We start from the raw sequence: 19,413 nt of genomic DNA, 5'->3' as shown, positions 1-19,413 counted from the left end.
ATATATAAATTAAAATCTAATTTAAGTTGTTCTCTACATCTACTTACAGTATATAACCCCAAAACGTTTCACTTTCATATCATCAATATAGCATTAATATGTATAATTAATGAAAAATAGTCACATCATGGCATTAACTACAATAATATTTCATTTCTAATGGTAATAATATCATCAAACCACCTCAAGTTTTGTAGTTTTTAATATCCAATACACAGCTGTACCCAGAAAATTACACACCACAGAATCGAACCTGTATTATTTTTAGTAAGTTAAGTTTTTAATAACAAATTTAATTTGAGCTCTAAATATGTCAGCATTCTTGCAGATCATGGCCTTCGTGTAATATTGTTTACTGTAGTATGCGTTTTGTTTTATTCTGAAATGCAACACGGCCGACTTGATGCTCGCTTCGCTTCTCCTTTACAAAAAAGCGAAGGGTATATCAAGTCAGCCATGAATGCTATTAGCTAGTTCTCAAAACTGACGACAGATGGATTTTGGAAAACAGGAAAATTATGTTTAAAAATTGACATTTCACTGAAAACTACTATTTTCCGAAAAACTTTGAGTTCAAAGCTTCAAAATGAGGGGTCATTTATTAAAATCCGTTTAGCCGTTTTCCCGTAATTTCCATTACCAGTTAAAATTATATATATAGATGTTTCCTAAGCAAACGAATGCATAGTAGTGAGGTTAGGCCTACTTTACGAGTAACGGGAATTGTTTAACATGAAACAGAATGTACAACAGTTGGCGGGAACATGTACTGAGAATCTATGGCGCCAAACAGTGGCCAATGAAACCTCACTTCAGTCACGTGCTATTTTACATCAGGATTTTTCTTACAGCGAAAATATTATAGTCTGCTTCGAGTATTTTCCGTAATTATTTTTGTTAACGTGTGATACTGTACCTGAGAGACCCCAAACAGCTGCCGTCCAGGTTAAGTTCCCTCAGATTGGGCACAAAGAGAGCCAATCTCTGCAGACTCATCTCCCTGGAGATGACTCGCAGCTTGATGTCTCGGACCGTCGCCAGATCTGCAGCCCCGGACACTTGCCGCTGTAGTAGCAAGAGTTACAATTATAACTGGTAATTATTCACTTACTCCAAAGTACCTCTCTGACTACTGACAATTTTCCATTGTGTAGCAGCTTTATACTCGCTCGTGTTAATAATTATATGATTATTGATTATATACTGAAGAAATCTATTCTAGTGAAGCACTTAGGAATCATTATTAATCAGCATTTAAGGTGGGGGTGAACATGTTCTTCTTTATGTAACAGACTTCGTAAAACAATTTATAAATTTGTAATTCTTCGCTCTTACATCCCTACAAATATTCTGCGATTAGTTTATTTAGGTTTGGTTCAATCTATCATCCATTATGATATAAAAGGATTGGAAGGAAAAACAAAATTTACACTTTTCTCCGCTCATATTCCTTCAAAAGCGGATAATTAATATTTTCTTAAACAAGTCACCTGATTATCCAACAAATTTGATTTATTTCGATTTTAACGTTTTTTTCAAATTGAACAAATATATAAATATACATTATTAAATATTATCATAAAATCATCTGAAGTATAAAGAACAACATGTTTATCCTGCCAGAGTAAATTTGACATATCCTTTAGCTGAAACTAAGAGCGTGTTCCCAATCTCAGCGCTGAGCAATCTGATGGCATCACGGTGTTCTGAATTTCAGCGATGACGTCACTGATGCTCCACTGGTGTCGCACCGGTTCCATAAGCTTGCAGAGGTGGTGGCAGTATCCATCAATCGCCATCAGTGAATCTGATGAGTTGTTATACAGGGCGGGAATTAGTAGACGAATGACATCGTGCACTGTTGTGTCATGGCGGTGTGTTCTGCTGTATTGTTTGTAATGAGCACAACGTAAATGCAATATGTTATTGGCTTATGAGCGAACATGTCAACGGACCAGTTATTACTACCGGTTCAAGAAATAAATTGTTTATGCTCTCTTTTCTTTGAACGAGATGACAGTATGGAAATTTCGCAAAATCTTGGTAGCGTAGCACAATAACAAGTTGTACAGCCGCCATGATAGCCATTGAGCCTTCAAGCAGTTTTGTTCTATTCCGCTGCAGCGTGACGTCATTGATGTCGAAGTGAGATTCGAAATACGCTGTAAATGTTACACAACCACTGGAATATATCATAGAGTTACGGGCCAAGGTTACACAACTCTATTTGGATAATAAATCCTGACCTAGGTTATTTTGGGTTTAATAAATTTAAGGAAAAAATTAAGCAAATTATTTAGTACTCATGTCCATTTTCCCTTTTTCTTCATTTCAATATACTATTTATTTACTTCAGCTCATATTCTGGTTTTGACTTGATTCTTTAATTTTATCTTCGTAATTGTTCTCATTTGGTAATAATTGTACTGGTTTTGCAGTTTTATTGAAACTTTGTTACGTTTCATTTAGTACAAAATAGTTATTTATAGGAACCTCCCCCGAACACGAGCTTCCTCAAACGGGTGTGCGCTACATCCACAATATGTATTTATTTTATATTGTATGTAGCAATAAATAATAAAAAAAGGTAAAGGTATCCCCGTCACATGCCATGAAGGCACTTGGGGGGCATGGAGGTAGAGCCCCATGCTTTCCATGACCTCGGCACTAGAATGAGGTGGTGTGGTCGGCACCACGCTCTGATCGTCTTTTACCCCCGGGAAAGACCCGGTACTCAATTTTATAGGAGGCTGAGTGAACCTCGGGACCGTTCTGAAAGTTTGGCAACGAGAAAAAATCCTGTCACCACCTGGGGTTGAACCCCGAACCTTCCAGTCCGTAGCCAGCAGAGCAATAAATAATAATAATAATAATAATAATAATAATAATAATAATAATTTTAAAACAAAAGCGACAATAATTACTTGTTTCAATAATTTTCATGTGGCATTATGACCAATACTGCAAATATATTTTAAATTAAACTATTGTTGAGGTTCTGTCAGTGTCGGTTAACAGTTCTCTAATTTTACCCGTAATCTGTCCTATATTTTAACAATATATACAATGTATTTGTAAATATCCTTGTACACACAGTTTTATTTTATCCACAATTTAAATGTTGCCTGTAATAAACTTGTGTTATTTTCCAACGGGTACGTATTTTCTACTTTTATACTAGAGAGACCGAATGGAAAAAGACCTCTGGGGAGACCGAGACGTAAATGAGAGGATAATATTAAAATGGATTTAAGGGAAGTGGGATATTATGGTAGGGACTAGATTAATCTTGCTCAGGATAGGGACCGATGGCGGCTTATGTGAGGGCGGCAATGAATTTGCGGGTTTTCTAAAAGCCTTCTTGTATTCCTATTAAATTTTATTTAAAAAATTCCTATTTGCTTCTATTTTCTCCCATTTTCCAAACTTCTTTTAAAAATTTCTCACTAAATGGGAAAATTCCCACGGGTTGGCAACACTGTGCCGTAGCTATATCACCAATGGGTATGAAGGAGAAAAATAGGTTTTAGTCTGAGATGAACTTCTGTGGCGATAGATTCGTATAATATTAACCATTTATATTAATAATAAATCTGTAGCCGAAATTTTTCTGGTAATTTTCGATTTCCCAAAAATAATTGGTCCTAACATATATATATTTAACCACCCTGAAACCGAAAATCGTTTTTTTGAAATTTTTGTTTGTATGTCTGTCTGGATGTTTGTTACCTTTTCACGCGATAATGGCTGAACCGATTTATATGAAAATTGGAATATACACTAAGTTCGCTGTAACTTAGATTTTAGGCTATATGACATTCAAAATACATTATTTAAAAGGGGGGGTTATAAGGAGGCCTGAATTAAATAAATCGAAATATCTCGCTTATTATTGATTTTTGTGAAATATGTTACATAACAAAAGTTTCTTTAAAAATTATTTCCGATAAGTTTTATTCCTAGAAAAAGTTTGATAGGGCTGATATTTAATGAGATAAATGAGTTTTAAAGTTAAAATACAATGCCATCTAAGGCGGTGTAATGAAATGAAAAATGACTACGTCTATAAGGGGCCTTGGACAACAACAATCGAAAGCTATGAAACATAGCCTACAGACAATGTTTCTGTGTTTGTATGAACTAATATCGAAAGCTAACTTAACCGATTTGTATAATTAATTATTATTTCACCATTGGAAAGTGTAGTTTCTCTAGATGGACATAATGCTAATGTTATTATAGTTACTTCTGAGTGCTCTCTGGACCAAAATGACCGCATTTTAATTATTTAAATACAATTTAAATTAAGTAACATATTAAACGATTTATCCTTCTATCAAATACTAATGTTCCCTGGATCAAATGTCCTATTTTAATTATGTAATTACTTTATATTTATTTCTAATAGGTGCAGCGGAGCGCATGGGTACGGCTAGTCATAAAATAAATTATCTTTCTGATAGGCCTAGCTCATTCTTTCCTCTCTCGCACAGCTCACACGCCAGGTCTCGCCTCCCCATCTGTACATTATAATTATTATGGTGTTACCAGTAAGTGAGGAAGATTGTGGTCGATGGGCAGGCAATCAGGAGCATCGCTCTGCAGCATGGGGGACGGGTTCATGTCCACCTCGTCTAGCAAGTCTTCGTTATCGTGCTCCTGTTGAGGGGGTGGAGAAGGCGTTACGGACGGCGATGTGGACGGGGTCGGCGAGCCGGTATCGGGTGCTGCGCCCCCTTCTGCTGCGGCACCTTGGACACCTCCCGAGGGCTCAGTGTGGCCCATCTGATACGGACTCATCTCCCCAGCAATCTGGAAAAGAGACGAGATCAATCACACTGACTTAACTCATTGTAAGCTGCTCTGGTCATTCACCGCTGTCGCCTGTAATGTGAAGATGATTAGGCGACGGTAATGGGGCAATACTTCATTCATTCATAGTGTTCTGCCCAAGGGCAGGTCTTTCACTGCAAATCCAGCATTCTCCAGTCTTTCCTCTTTGTCTCCTCATATGATCCATATATCTTAATGTCGTCTATCATCTGATATCTTCGTCTGCCCCGAACTCTTCTTCCGTTCACCATTCCTTCTAGTGCATCCTTCAGTACCGTAAAAATGGGTAAAGTCAATCAGTGGGTGTAAAATCGATCATTTGCGATTTTTATTGAAAATTATATATTTTCTCAGATACTTGTTAAAATTTTGTTATACTGACTTCATTGCCTTACATTGTAAATGTAAGCGAGAGGGACAACAAAAGCCTGCGAATGCCAACAATGGGAATACTGTGTAATTACCGTTGAAGTGAAAATTGTTATTTTCCACCTTTTCTCTTAAATGAAAACAAAGTCTTACAAACTCTAAATTATAGTCAGCAGTGAAAGGAGACAGGAAGTATGCGTAAGTACTTTTCGTTGAGAGTGTATCCTGAAATAATGGTTTTGCAGTTCGTAAATGTTAGTATTGAAACTTATTTTAAGAAAACTTGTACCTTTGTAGGGTTAAGTCGATCATGCCATCGACCTACTCGAAACAGATAGGACCAGCAGGAAGAATAAATTGTTCACCGAAATACCTCCAACTAACACTTATAAACAGAAAAGTGTCATAGTATAGCTTATATTGATGGGATAGTGGGGAAAGAGGAAGACGAAATTATGGTGACTTTCTTGCGTAAGAGAAGCGCTGCGAAAGGAACATATTTTGTACACCCCTCTGTACCTGACTATGGGAACAACGTAGTTTCTAAATTGACATGAAGAGGGGAAGATTTCAAATAACATCTGATATAAACCTAAGCAATGTTGAATTGCATTTTAGATTATAATTGAAGGGTGGTATTTCAATGTAAATTTTGAATTCTTAAATCTTTGTTTGTTGGTATGTGAAGTATTAAGATGTGTTTTATGTTTTGTAAGTTGGCAATCATAGTCACGATTTACAGTGGAGACCTGTAGGCCTAATTGTCTCGAATAGTATGATCACAGTAACAAAAGATACACTATATAATTCTATAGGCATATATTGAAGATTATTATTGTTTTTACACCCCTTACTTATACCAAATAAAATATATGTAATACATTTAATTTGTTTTTTAAAAAACATAAACAGTGATCGACTTTACTTCGCAATATTTTAAAATCGATTTAAGCTAAAAATTCAATGGTGATCGACTTTACCCTATTTAAGCAGGTAACTTCGAGCATAAGTCAAATAAAAAAAAAACAGTTTTTCATAGATTGTAATTCAATTCTTGTGACGTGTCTTCATTGAAGGATATGACGACAAAATGCTAATTTTCTGAGGAACTTCACTCCATTGCATAACTTAAATATCATTAAAAAATTGCAAAATTTTGATCGACTTTACCCTCTTCTACGGTAGGCACTTTCTTCTCAACCAGTGACCCAGCCAATTCCTTTTTCTCTTTCTTCATCCACTCTATCCAAAACAGCTTCGTTTCTTATTCTATCTGTCCACTTCACACGCTCCATCCTTCTCCGTATCCACATTTCAAAGGAGCAATAAGCCTACTAGTGATGGGTAAATTTCTGGGAACTTTGCCATCGGAAATATTTCCGGGAACATTCTCCGAAAAATTTCCAGTCATCAAAATAAAATGTAAATATTTAAGTTCAAGTGCAATTATTGAAATCAGACTGAAAATTCTTTTAACTGTAGGCCTTTTTATATGTAAAATACAGAAAACCATTAATATGGACACAGAGGTCTTATCATTTCTTTGGCAATTGAAGGGTCCATGGGAATATCGATCTAAGTCCATTTTTTTTTAGAAAATGAGCTAATGGTGCCATCTGTTAGAGGAGGTCAAGTACTATCTTCTGAATGTCATTTCATTGAAGAAAAATGATCAGAGTCCTGAATATGAGGGGCAGAAAATTTGAATCCAAATGAAAGAATGATCAAAGTCCTTGAATTGTATGGAAGAATGATCAAAGTCCTTTAATTTTTGTGAGACAAAATAAGAACATGGTTTATTGCAATGTTTAAAGGGACCTGAGATGTTGTTAGATTGTCCAAACTGTATTGGTGTTGAATTAAATTTTCTTACCATTGTTGTTAGTGTTTAATCAAGGCCAAATTAAAAGACCTGCAATGACTACAGTCGAGCCGTTCTTATTTCCGGCAGCAAATCACACGACAGCTTCTGGTCAGCTGACACGCTGCTTCACTGGCAGTGGTTGTCGTCAAGGTTATGCAAACGACATACCGCTTCCCGCTCACGGTGGATGTTACTGCGTTGTCAAGTCTATCCTTGTACTCTTAACGAAGTTTTAGCACATGTCTAATCTTAAACATCGAACGAAAAATTATTTCCTACGATAAATAATTAGTAATATATGAATACATAACATTATATATTATTGTTATTATTGATCCTAGCATCCCAGGACACAGAAGACTTACCATGTTGTGCTATAATTGGTTTTTCCGACCATTTGAAGTAACGATTTTCGTAAATACAGAAACAATATTAGAAATTACTAAAATGGGAGAAAGCTGTAAAATATAATAAACAGGGAACGGATTTATATGGACTAAAAATATATGAAATATGTAAATATATATGTAGTTATTTTTACCAAAATATGGAATTAAATATGGATTTTTACCAAAATATGGAATTAAATATGGACTTAAAATTATAAAAAAATGACTATGTACGTTAAATATTGGTACATTTTAATCAAACTAAACAAAAAATATAATGGACGTACCTTATCTTCCAATGTAGTTTCAACAAAACACAATTTTTATTGTCTGTTACCATAACAATAGGTTACAAACATTTCTTTCAAGTGCTGAAAAGTGAATCTTCTTCTATTGTCTCTGAGGATAGATTTATACTGACTAAAAGAGCGTTCGACGTCACAAGAAGTAACTGGTACATAATTCAATTTCACAATGTCTGCTGGGGATAAGTCCAAGTTAATCTTCACTGTTGATTCACCACTCATCACAGCAACAACCTTTTGTAGTTCTTCATATCCAGGGTTTTTTGAAAGTACAGTGTCCACCTTAGCTCTTACTGCATCTGCAACTTTACCTCTACCACGATTCAGTTGTTCCACAGTACTATTTATAATTTCAAAACTTTCAGATAGTGAAAGGTGCCTATTTTGGAGACTTTTGAGCGTTTTTATGATGCATGAAAATGTATGCTGAATGTGAGCTAAGTCATTCTTCACACTTATGCCACAGGTAACTGTTTTCGCAGTATCAATTGAGACTGCATCTTCAGAGTCCAATGCAAGGAGAACATTGTTAATAGAGTCTATATGTTCGGCATAATATTCAACTGCTTCTAGCCATGTACCCCATCTAGTTAAAATTGGCTTTGGTGGCAATGGAATTTCAGGGTACATTTCTTTCAACACGTTAACTCTACTGGGAGCTTTGAGAAATACTTTTTTCACTGATGAAATCAACAAATCTACTTTAGGGAAATTGTCTCTGACCACTTCTGCCACACGATGAAATGCATGCGCCACACAAGTAAAATGAGTCAATTTAGGATATACAACAGATAATGCTTGTCCAGCTTTGACCATATAAGGGGCAGCATCGCTAATAAAGAATAACACATTATCGTACATAATACCCTTTGGCCACAGGATACCCATAGCTTCGTTGAACAGTTTAACTATAGTTTTGTTATTGCACTTTTCTAGAACATCACAATGTAAAAGAATTCGTTCAGAATATTGTTCACTTAACAAACCGATAACTACATTACCAACAAGTCTACCTTCTTTGTCGGGAGTCTCATCAATGGAAACCCAAATTGAACTATCTTTAATTTCATCTCTTATCTTCTGTATTGTCTCATCGTAGATGGATGGAGCATACGTCTTCCTAAGTGTTGACTCATCCGGGATTGTATGTTGAGTATATTTTTCAAGGAATTCCCTGAAGACCTTATTCTTTAGTTTGTAGAGAGGAATATCAGCAGAGATGAGAGAACGGCACAGGTCGATGTTAAACTCAGATCTTACATTCGATGTTGTTGGTTGTGTTAAAAACAATTGTCTCTGCTTGGAATTTAGTTGTTTGTTGGCCTGATGTTTACTAGTTGTAATGTGTTGTTGCACCAGGAACTTTTGTGTAGATGATACTGCACACTGACACAAATTACAAAATAATATTTTATTGTCAGTTGATAAACCATCTTCTTTAAATTCTGAAATGTAACTTGTTAGTTTTGATTTTAAATTGACTGAATGACGTACTTTTGGCATATTTACCGTCTTTATAGTATGATTTACAAAACTGAACCTATGTGTACTCTGACTGGCATTTAACTGTTGAGCTGCACAACTGAAGTCTGTTAAAAATTTTAAATTAAATTAATACAGTTTTGTAACTTACTTTCCCATTGTTGATAGGACTGCTAATTTTCAAATAACTCTGATGTTAAAGGGATTACTGAACATGTGTTTAAATCTCTATTGTTGAAATGTATTTTTAAAAGTTAATGGAATTTTGTTTTGTTTTATTGTTAAACCTAATATAATATGGACTGTTTTATATGAAATATGGAAAATATATGGAAATTAACGAAAATATGTACTAAACTCTAAAATATGGAAAAATATGGAAAATAAAAGTAGGATTTTTCAACCCTACACATTGTGAAACATAAAGATAATGCAAAATATAAATTATATTAGCTTTATAAGTAAATATGTATTTACATATAAATCCTTTCCCTGATAATAAATAAACATTTTTTATGTGAATGAATAACTAAAACCACACAACCTGTAAAGTAAGTAAAATATGTTAGTATTAAAAATTTTGTCATGATAAGTCATTGCTACATAAAAAAATTACACGAAGAACCTTGCCTAACGGTATTGTTCAATTTAGAGGTGCTACGCCTAGATCGCTGCAATCATTGTTAGTACCTGCCGCCGCCATAGTTCTCAGTTTATTTTCTTCTTTGCCGGATTGTCCGTACTTCTCTGTCGTTATTTGAGAAACCGTGAACTTGTTCACATCACACGCATCAGCTGTTCTTTGCACCGCTTGCATTAAAGGCAATAAACTACTCTTATTTTACGTTCATTTTCGAAATAATCTCTAACGCTAAGAATCATTTCTCTGCTTTGTGAATTGATGGTCTTCCGACTCCTCCGCGGCATTGTGATGCTGAAAACTCAGCGATAAAACAGCACTAACAACAATACCGACTGATTGTTCGACAACCAGATATTAGAACTGCGTCCGTTCACTATTGGCTTGACAGAGATTTAGCAACACCGCTATTACCTACCTTCTTCGCGCCAAAAGTCGAGATGATGATGATGATGATGATGATGATGATGATGATGATGATGATGATGATGATGAAGCATTTCCACCACCAAATTGAGATGTAAGACGAAAACTTTAACTTCTTTCCACATCTATTCATGTCAAATCACTACAAACATTGAGCGTTTTTCCATATCAGAGAGTGTAGTTACAATATGTTACCAACCTCTAAATTAACCGGAAATTTTCGTACCAATGCCATATTGTATTTTTGGTCCAGGGAAAATACTCGTCTTAAAAAAACACGTTTTTCATCTTTTAAGAATATTCCCTTCATCAAAGAACACAATACCAAAAATTGAATAATTATATATTAATTTATTTTAGCAGAATTTACAGCTCTTCGAATATCGATTACTAAATACGCTTATCAAGCGTTCTACTTCATCTGATCTTTTCTTTTTGCGCAGGATATGGTAGTGGGCGACCCCTATAATACAATTATCCCCAGTCAATATACCTCCAACCGTAAGTAGGAAAATAATGTTTTTAAGTTGTATCAGAAGGCATGATATTTATATACGAATTACTGAAACACAATGAACATCTTTTGTGCTCTTTTGCTCTCTTTCTATAGGTAAATTTATATAAACAAAATAACAAGGATATCTTATTATAACGAATATAATGCTGTTCTTTTAAACAAATTATGAGTTTGAATTTTAAGCTGTCATAAAGTGAACATCGGAGTCATTCAATATCTTGTACATTCGTTGATGGATAACTATCACACGTGCTACAACATTACACAATTAAGGAAATTACTAGCAAGATTCAAACAATTTTCTCTCTTGTAGAATGTAGGCAAATAGCCATTAGAATTTTCTAACACAACAAAAGTAACAAATAGAATCCACTAACCTGGGCAGTTACGAAGTTCAAAACTGGTAATGCAATCTGAGGCTGAAGGAACAGGAAACCATGAGGATTATCACATCAAATTTCGTTACACAGACTCGTTTCATTAAGAAAGTTTTATTCTGTCGTCTTGGCAACGCTAGCATCGCGCATGCTCGAATTCCCGACAACACGAAATGTAGCGGAGAGTTCAATAAAGTTGCTAGTAACAGATGTCCCGTAAGATATGAAGTTAACAGTCTTGGGGGGAAAACTTTATGTTACGGTACATGACATCAATATTCTTGCTCATTTAAACGGATTTACTGGTAAAGAAATAATCTAATTCAATACAGTTATTACCAAAGCCGGAATTTATGTAGCCTACAAGACATGATGTTTTCATGTGTAGCTAGCTGCCAATACTAATTTCGTAAGAACGAAATTGTTGGAGACGTAAATAGAAATATGCGATATTTATGTGTACAATAGCCTATATAGAGATATTATCTTAAAATATACAACAAATTACTAGACGAAGAATGTAGTTTTAATAGTAGGCCTAGTAGTGGTGGTGGCGATGGTGGTGGTAGGTAGAAGTAGTATTGTTATTTAGTCAAGTGTCCGAAGACAGGTTGGAACCTCATAAGTTACGCCAATAAGGCATCACTCATGAGACAACTAAGCCGGTAGCCTGTTCCTTTCCCCCTTTATTGCATACATCGCTGATTAGTTACATGTTTCACTAATCGTACTTCAGATGTATCTATATTAATAATAAATCTGTAGCCGAAATTTTTCTGGTAATTTTCGATTTTCCAAACATAATTGGTCCTAACATATATAATTAACCACCCTGAAACCAAAAATCGCTTTTTTGAAATTTTTGTTTGTATGTCTGTCTGTCTGTATGTATGTTTGTTACCTTTTCACGCGATAATGGATGAACGGATTTATATGAAAATTGGAATACAAATTATGTTCGTTGTAACTTAGATTTTAGGCTATATGGCATTCAAAATACATTATTTAAAAGGGGGGGGGTTATAAGGGGGCCTGAATTAAATAAATCGAAATATCTCGCTTATTATTGATTTTTGTGAAAAATGTTACATAACAAACGTTTCTTTAAAAATAATTTGCGATAAGTTTTATTCCTTGAAAAAGTTTGATAGGACTGATATTTAATGAGATAAATGAGTTTTAAAATTAAAGTAACTGCCATCTAAGGCCGTATACTTACTTACTTACTTACAAATGGCTTTTAAGGAACCCGAAGGTTCATTGCCGCCCTCACATAAGCCCGCCATCGGTCCCTATCCTGTGCAAGATTAATCCAGTCTCTATCATCATATCCCACCTCCCTCAAATCCATTTTAATATTATCCTCCCATCTACGTCTCGGCCTCCCCAAAGGTCTTTTTCCCTCCGGTCTCCCAACTAACACTCTATATGCATTTCTGGATTCGCCCATACGTGCTACATGCCCTGCCCATCGCAAACGTCTGGATTTAATGTTCCTAATTATGTCAGGTGAAGAATACAATGCGTGCAGTTCTGCGTTGGGTAAGGCCGTATAATGAAATAAAAAACAAATTACTTCGTCTATAAGGGGCCTTGGACAGCAACAATCGAAAGCTATGAAAGATAGCCTACAGAGAATGTATCTGTGTTTGTATGAAGTAATATCGGAAGCTAAATTAACCGATTTGTATAATTAATTATTATTTCACCATTGGAAAGTGTAGTTTCTCTAGATGGACATAATGCTATAATGTTATTACAGTAACTTCTGATATAATATAATATAATATAATATAATATAATATAATATAATATAATATAATATAATATAATATAATATAATATAATATAATATAATATAATATAATATATGTAATGTAATATTATATAATATAATTTAAGTTATTTGAAGGGTTCAGAACCATAGTGGGCCAAACGCCATTTACTGAATACGTAGGAAACAAGGGTTAAAATTAAGTTATTACCATTATTCAATAATAAAGTATATTAAATCTAAATGATGTCAATCTTCATTAAACTATGGTTGCATGTAATAAAAATTAAGAAACATGTTAAAGGGATTGTCATTGCACCAATGAGTGGTCTCTGGGCCAAAATGATCGCATTTAAGTATTTGGATGCAATTTAAATTAAGTAACATATTAAACGATCTATCCTTCTATCAAACACGAATGTTCCCTGGATCAAATGTCCTATTTTAATTATGTAATTATATATTTATTTCTGACGGGTGCAGCGGAGCGCACGGGTACGGCTAGTACAAACAATAAAATTGTTCTTCCTCTGACACATCGTGAAGTGATATGTACTGCCTGATAATAGATGTACAGCTTAGGACAGAGAAACTTGCCGTTGTCTTGTTCTTGAAAACTTTTCTCCCAGGATATTCGAAAGGTAATAGCAACATAGTTACTGTTTCACACTACATTTATTTAGGTTATTTTTGGCATTACACACTTCAAATACAGTCTCTTGCCTTGTTAATAAGTTGACAAATCCTTTGGACGATGGCGAATTCCATCTGCGGCCTCATTTTTGGATCTCTATCTCACTGATCGATCTAAAGCTCTTTGAATATCAACTCTTGATTGAAAGCGAATGCCTCGTCTCCAACCATCTTGCAATAGTTCGTTATGGTAGGACTTCTCTCCCACAAGCTTCTTGTAATGCCGTAAAACATTGGGTTGCATTTTTACCTCTTGTAACTTGCATTTTTATGAAGCAACTTTGTTCATTGAACATTTTAGAACGGTATCATTTAATACAAATCAGAAACAGTCCCTGTATTCACAAAATATTTATGGCTACTTAAAGGCTTTTAATATTTCACATTTACGCAACAATCACTTCTCTATTACGTACTAAAAGATTCCGATGCTCACCGCTAGTAGCGCTGATTTACAGTATTGTTGCCATTGTTGAATGGCCTAGTTACTTTGTATCTCCAACTATGGCTGACTTATTTTCCAGCGGAGATTGCATGTGAACAGTTCTGTGGGAAAATGGGTCTAACCTATTAGAGTAATGTGTTGCTCTTATCTTTTTTAAGTTATAGTATCACTCAATGAACTAGCTGCCACAGATGTTCCGGTAGCTGCCAGAAAAGTATATAAATAAATGAATGAATAAATAAATAAATAAATAAATAAATAAATAAATAAATAAATAAATAAATAAATAAATAAATAATACTTAAATGAGTAAATGAAGAAATAAATGAACAAATGAGCAAGTGAATAATAAATAAATAAATAAATAAATAAATAAATAAATAAATAAATAAATAAATAAATAAATAAGCGAGTGAATGAATAAATAAACAAAGGAGCAAGTGAATAATAAATAAATAAATAAATAAACGAGTGAATGAATAAATAAACAAATGAGCAAGTGAATAATAAATAAATAAATAAACGAGTGAATGAATAAATAAACAAATGAGCAAGTGAATAATAAATAAATAAATAAACGAGTGAATGAATGAATAAATAAACGAATGAACAAGTGAATAATAAATAAATAAATAAATAAGCGAGTGAATGAATAAATAAACAAATGAGCAAGTGAATAATAAATAAATAAATAAATAAATAAATAAATAAATAAATAAGCGAGTGAATGAATAAATAAACAAATGAGCAAGTGAATAATAAATAAATAAATAAATAAATGAGTGAATGAATAAATAAAGAAATGAGCAAGTGAATAATAAATATTTAAATAAATAAGTAAATAAAGAACTGGATGAATAAATTATGATATAAAAAACAATAAATGAGCGAATGAGCAAATGAATAAATAAACGAATGAACAAATGAGCAAATGAATAATAAATGAATAAATACTGAATGAATAATAATTATTAAATGGATAAAATATTATTAACTAGGTAAATAAATAAATAAATATAAAGTGTATAAATAATTAAATAAATACACAGAAAATTATATAAATAAGTAAATAAATGAATTAATGAATGAATAAATAAACAAATAAATAAATGAGTAAATGAATAAAAACGAAAATCAATAAATAATAAAAAAATAAGTTAATAAGGAACTGAATGAATAAATTATTAAATGACTGAAAAAATAAATAAATAATAACTTAAGTATGCAAATTAATAAATAAGTAGAGAACTGAATGAATAAATGATTAAATGATTGAACAAGTAAGTAAGTAAATAAATACATAAATAATAAATATATAAATAACTTAATGAATAAAAGATAGAATGAATAAATAAATAAATAGATAAATAAAAATAAATAAGTAAATGAATACGTAAATACATACATACACAAATACATACACACATATACAAACACATACATATTATAACTATAAATTTGGCTCATATACTGTTCGTATAAAAGTCTGATTATAAATTTCCTTCGTAATAAACTGGACAGAACAGGTGGAAGGCTGACAACTTATTGAATAATTTCAGCAGTAATGATAGATAACTGGCATTCTAGATAATTGGAAAATACTTTTATCCTCACGCAGTTGTGTGCTATGAAATAATCGTTGTATCGACTAAGTGGTCTGTTGGTTGCACCATCGTGTGTACAAATTGTTCGAGAAATAGCCGCGTTATCGGGCGATCAGCTTTATTGTCGAAGTGAATTACAACTGGACGCCCCCGCTATTACCGATGCCACGCAGTCCCTCCGCTGTAGCGACCTCTGCAATCCAGCCAGACAAGTTCGCCTAATTTCCAGATCTCATACCCACTTACAGATCAATGACTGTGGACCGGAAGAGCGACTGTGTAATAAAAGTAATTTAAAATTCCATACAAGGCCAAAAACTTGATTTTACTTTTTGTGTGTGTCTCAGTTTTATTTTATATTTGTCCTAGATTTTTCTTTAATGGGAACAGGATAATTAAAGCCAGCATTTATGTGTGACGTTGAAGTTTTATATAAAATTCTGGAACTGTATAGAATTGCGACATTCTCTTTCGGGAAAACGTAAATCCAAGGTGAAAAATTAACGTATACGTTGATCGTCTGAAGAATTTAAGTTTTACATAACATTCTGGAACTGTATAGAATTGCTACATTCTCTTTCGGGAAAACGTAAATCCAAGGTGAAAAATGAACGTATACGTTGATCGTCTGAAGAATTTAAATTTTACATAAAATTCTGGAACTGTATAGAACTGCGACATTCTCTTTCCGGAAAACTTAAATCAAAGATGAAAAATGAACTGTACACGTTGATCGTCTGAGGAATTTAAGTTTAACATAAAATTCTGGAACTGTATAGAATTGCGACATTCTCTTTCGGGAAAACGTAAATCCAAGGTGAAAAATGAACGTATACGTTGATCGTCTGAAGAATTTAAATTTTACATAAAATTCTGGAACTGTATAGAACTGAGGCATTCTCTTTCGGGAAAACTTAAATCAAAGATGAAAAATGAACTGTACACGTTGATCGTCTGAGGAATTTAAGTTTAACATAACATTATGGAACTGTATAGAATTGCGACATTCTCTTTCGGGAAAACGTAAATCCAAGGTGAAAAATGAACGTATACGTTGATCGTCTGAAGAATTTAAGTTTTACATAAAATTCTGGAACTGTATAGAACTGTGACATTCTCTTTCGGGAAAACTTAAATCAAAGATGAAAAATGAACTGTACACGTTGATCGTCTGAGGAATTTAAGTTTAACATAAAATTATGGAACTGTATAGAATTGCGACATTCTCTTTCGGGAAAACGTAAATCCAAGGTGAAAAATGAACGTATACGTTGATCGTCTGAAGAATTTAAATTTTACATAAAATTCTGGAACTGTACAGAACTGAGGCATTCTCTTTCGGGAAAACTTAAATCAAAGATGAAAAATGAACTGTACACGTTGATCGTCTGAGGAATTTAAGTTTAACATAAAATTATGGAACTGTATAGAATTGCGACATTCTCTTTCGGGAAAACGTAAATCCAAGGTGAAAAATGAACGTATACGTTGATCGTCTGAAGAATTTAAGTTTTACATAAAATTCTGGAACTGTATAGAACTGTGACATTCTCTTTCGGGAAAACTTAAATCAAAGATGAAAAATGAACTGTACACGTTGATCGTCTGAGGAATTTAAGTTTTACATAAAATTATGGAACTGTATAGAATTGCGACATTCCTTTCGGGAAAACGTAAATCCAAGGTGAAAAATGAACGTATACGTTGATCGTCTGAAGAATTTAAGTTTTACATAAAATTCTGGAACTGTATAGAATTGCGACATTCTCTTTCGGGAAAACGTAAATCCAAGGTGAAAAATGAACGTATACGTTGATCGTCTGAAGAATTTAAGTTTTACATAAAATTCTGGAACTGTATAGAACTGTGACATTCTCTTTCGGGAAAACTTAAATCAAAGATGAAAAATGAACTGTACACGTTGATCGTCTGAGGAATTTAAGTTTTACATAAAATTATGGAACTGTATAGAATTGCGACATTCCTTTCGGGAAAACGTAAATCCAAGGTGAAAAATGAACGTATACGTTGATCGCCTGAAGAATTTAAGTTTTACATAAAATTCTGGAACTGTATAGAATTGCGACATTCTCTTTCGGGAAAACGTAAATCCAAGGTGAAAAATGAACGTATACGTTGATCGTCTGAAGAATTTAAGTTTTACATAAAATTCTGGAACTGTATAGAACTGTGACATTCTCTTTCGGGAAAACGTAAATCCAAGGTGAAAAATGAACGTAGCCTAAACGTTGTTCGTCTGAAGAATTTAAGTTTTACATAAAATTCTGAAACTGTATAGAACTGAGACATTCTCTTTCGGGAAAACGTAAATCCAAGGTGAAAAATGAACGTATACGTTGATCGACTGAAGAATTTAAGTTTTACATAAAATTCTGGAACAGTACAGAATTGCGACATTCTCTTTCGGGAAAACGTAAATCCAAGGTGAAAAATGAACGTATACGTTGATCGTCTGAAGAATTTAAGTTTTACATAAAATTCTGGAACTGTATAGAACTGTGACATTCTCTTTCGGGAAAACGCAAATCAAAGATGAAAAATGAACTGTACACGTTGATCGTCTGAAGAATTTAAGTTTTACATAAAATTCTGGAACTGTATAGTATTACAACATTCTCTTTCGGGAAAACGTAAATCCAAGGTGAAAAATGAACGTATACGTTGATCGTCTGAAGAATTTAAGTTTTACATAAAATTCTGGAACTGTATAGAATTGCTACATTCTCTTTCGGGAAAACGTAAATCCAAGGTGAAAAATGAACGTAGCCTAAACGTTGTTCGCCTGAAGAATTTAAGTTTTACATAAAATTCTGAAACTGTATAGAACTGCGACATTCTCTTTCGGGAAAACGTAAATCCAAGGTGAAAAATGAACGTATACGTTGATCGTCTGAAGAATTTAAGTTTTACATAAAATTCTGGAACTGTATAGAATTGCGACATTCTCTTTCGGGAAAACGTAAATCCAAGGTGAAAAATGAACGTATGCGTTGATCGTCTGAAGAATTTAAGTTTTACATAACATTTCTGGAACTGTATCGAATTTCGACAGTCTCTTTCGGGAAAACGTAAATCCAAGGTGAAAAATAAACGTATAAGTTGATCGATTGAGGAATTTAAGTTTTACATAAAATTCTGGAACTGTATAGAATTGCGATATTCTCTTTCGGGAAAACGTAAATCCAAGGTGAAAAATGAACGTATGCGTTGATCGTCTGAAGAATTTATGGACTAGCAGTGATGGTAACGTAGAATGGTGAAGTATATTGTATCAAAACATTGCGGAAATATAATCATAAAAAGTCCCCTGCGGTGTGTGAATGGTCAGACCGTCAGTCTGTCACGCAGGCGCTCCGGGTTCGAGTCCCGGTCAGGCCTGAAAATCCATAGTGACAATTGTGACAGACAAGGTTGCAGGTGGGATTTTTGTTGGGGTTCTCTCGTTTCCCCATATTAGACATCTATATCATTCCGTCACCATTTCTCCATTTCGTCATCATTCCATTGTATTCCCAGAACGCTGACACGCACGGAGGCAGGCAGGCCTAAGGACAATGGGGTTGCCTGCTCGAAACCTGGGTACGTAGCGAACCTTAATGTAGACCAGTCATGTCAATTGATGCCCATAGGAGCAAGCGCGCGCTTTAGAGCTCAGGAGAGCCTGAGAGCTTTAC

At 33.8% G+C, this 19,413-nt stretch overlaps 1 protein-coding gene across 4 annotated transcripts in view; it reads right to left on the bottom strand.

Annotated features, from left to right (window-relative positions):
* Nucleotides 1-19,413, bottom strand: part of LOC138698523 (uncharacterized) — a 598,444-nt gene that overhangs the window by 44,734 nt on the left and 534,297 nt on the right. For 3 of the 4 annotated variants that reach the window (XM_069824513.1, XM_069824512.1, XM_069824514.1), the window contains 2 exons: nucleotides 4,549-4,812; nucleotides 917-1,065 (listed from right to left, as the gene is read on the bottom strand). In XM_069824513.1, the coding sequence (XP_069680614.1) occupies nucleotides 917-1,065; nucleotides 4,549-4,800 (401 nt within the window). In that variant the 5' untranslated portion in view covers nucleotides 4,801-4,812. Of the gene's footprint in view, nucleotides 1-916; nucleotides 1,066-4,548; nucleotides 4,813-11,202; nucleotides 11,325-19,413 lie in introns of those variants that run through there. The other variant, XM_069824515.1, reaches the window with a different exon arrangement.

Source organism: Periplaneta americana, chromosome 4 (assembly GCF_040183065.1).
Source record: "Periplaneta americana isolate PAMFEO1 chromosome 4, P.americana_PAMFEO1_priV1, whole genome shotgun sequence".
Classification (NCBI taxonomy): Eukaryota; Metazoa; Arthropoda; class Insecta; order Blattodea; family Blattidae; genus Periplaneta; species Periplaneta americana.
The sequence above is the reverse complement of the archived record's forward strand: the minus strand, read 5'-3'. Positions and strand labels throughout refer to the sequence as shown.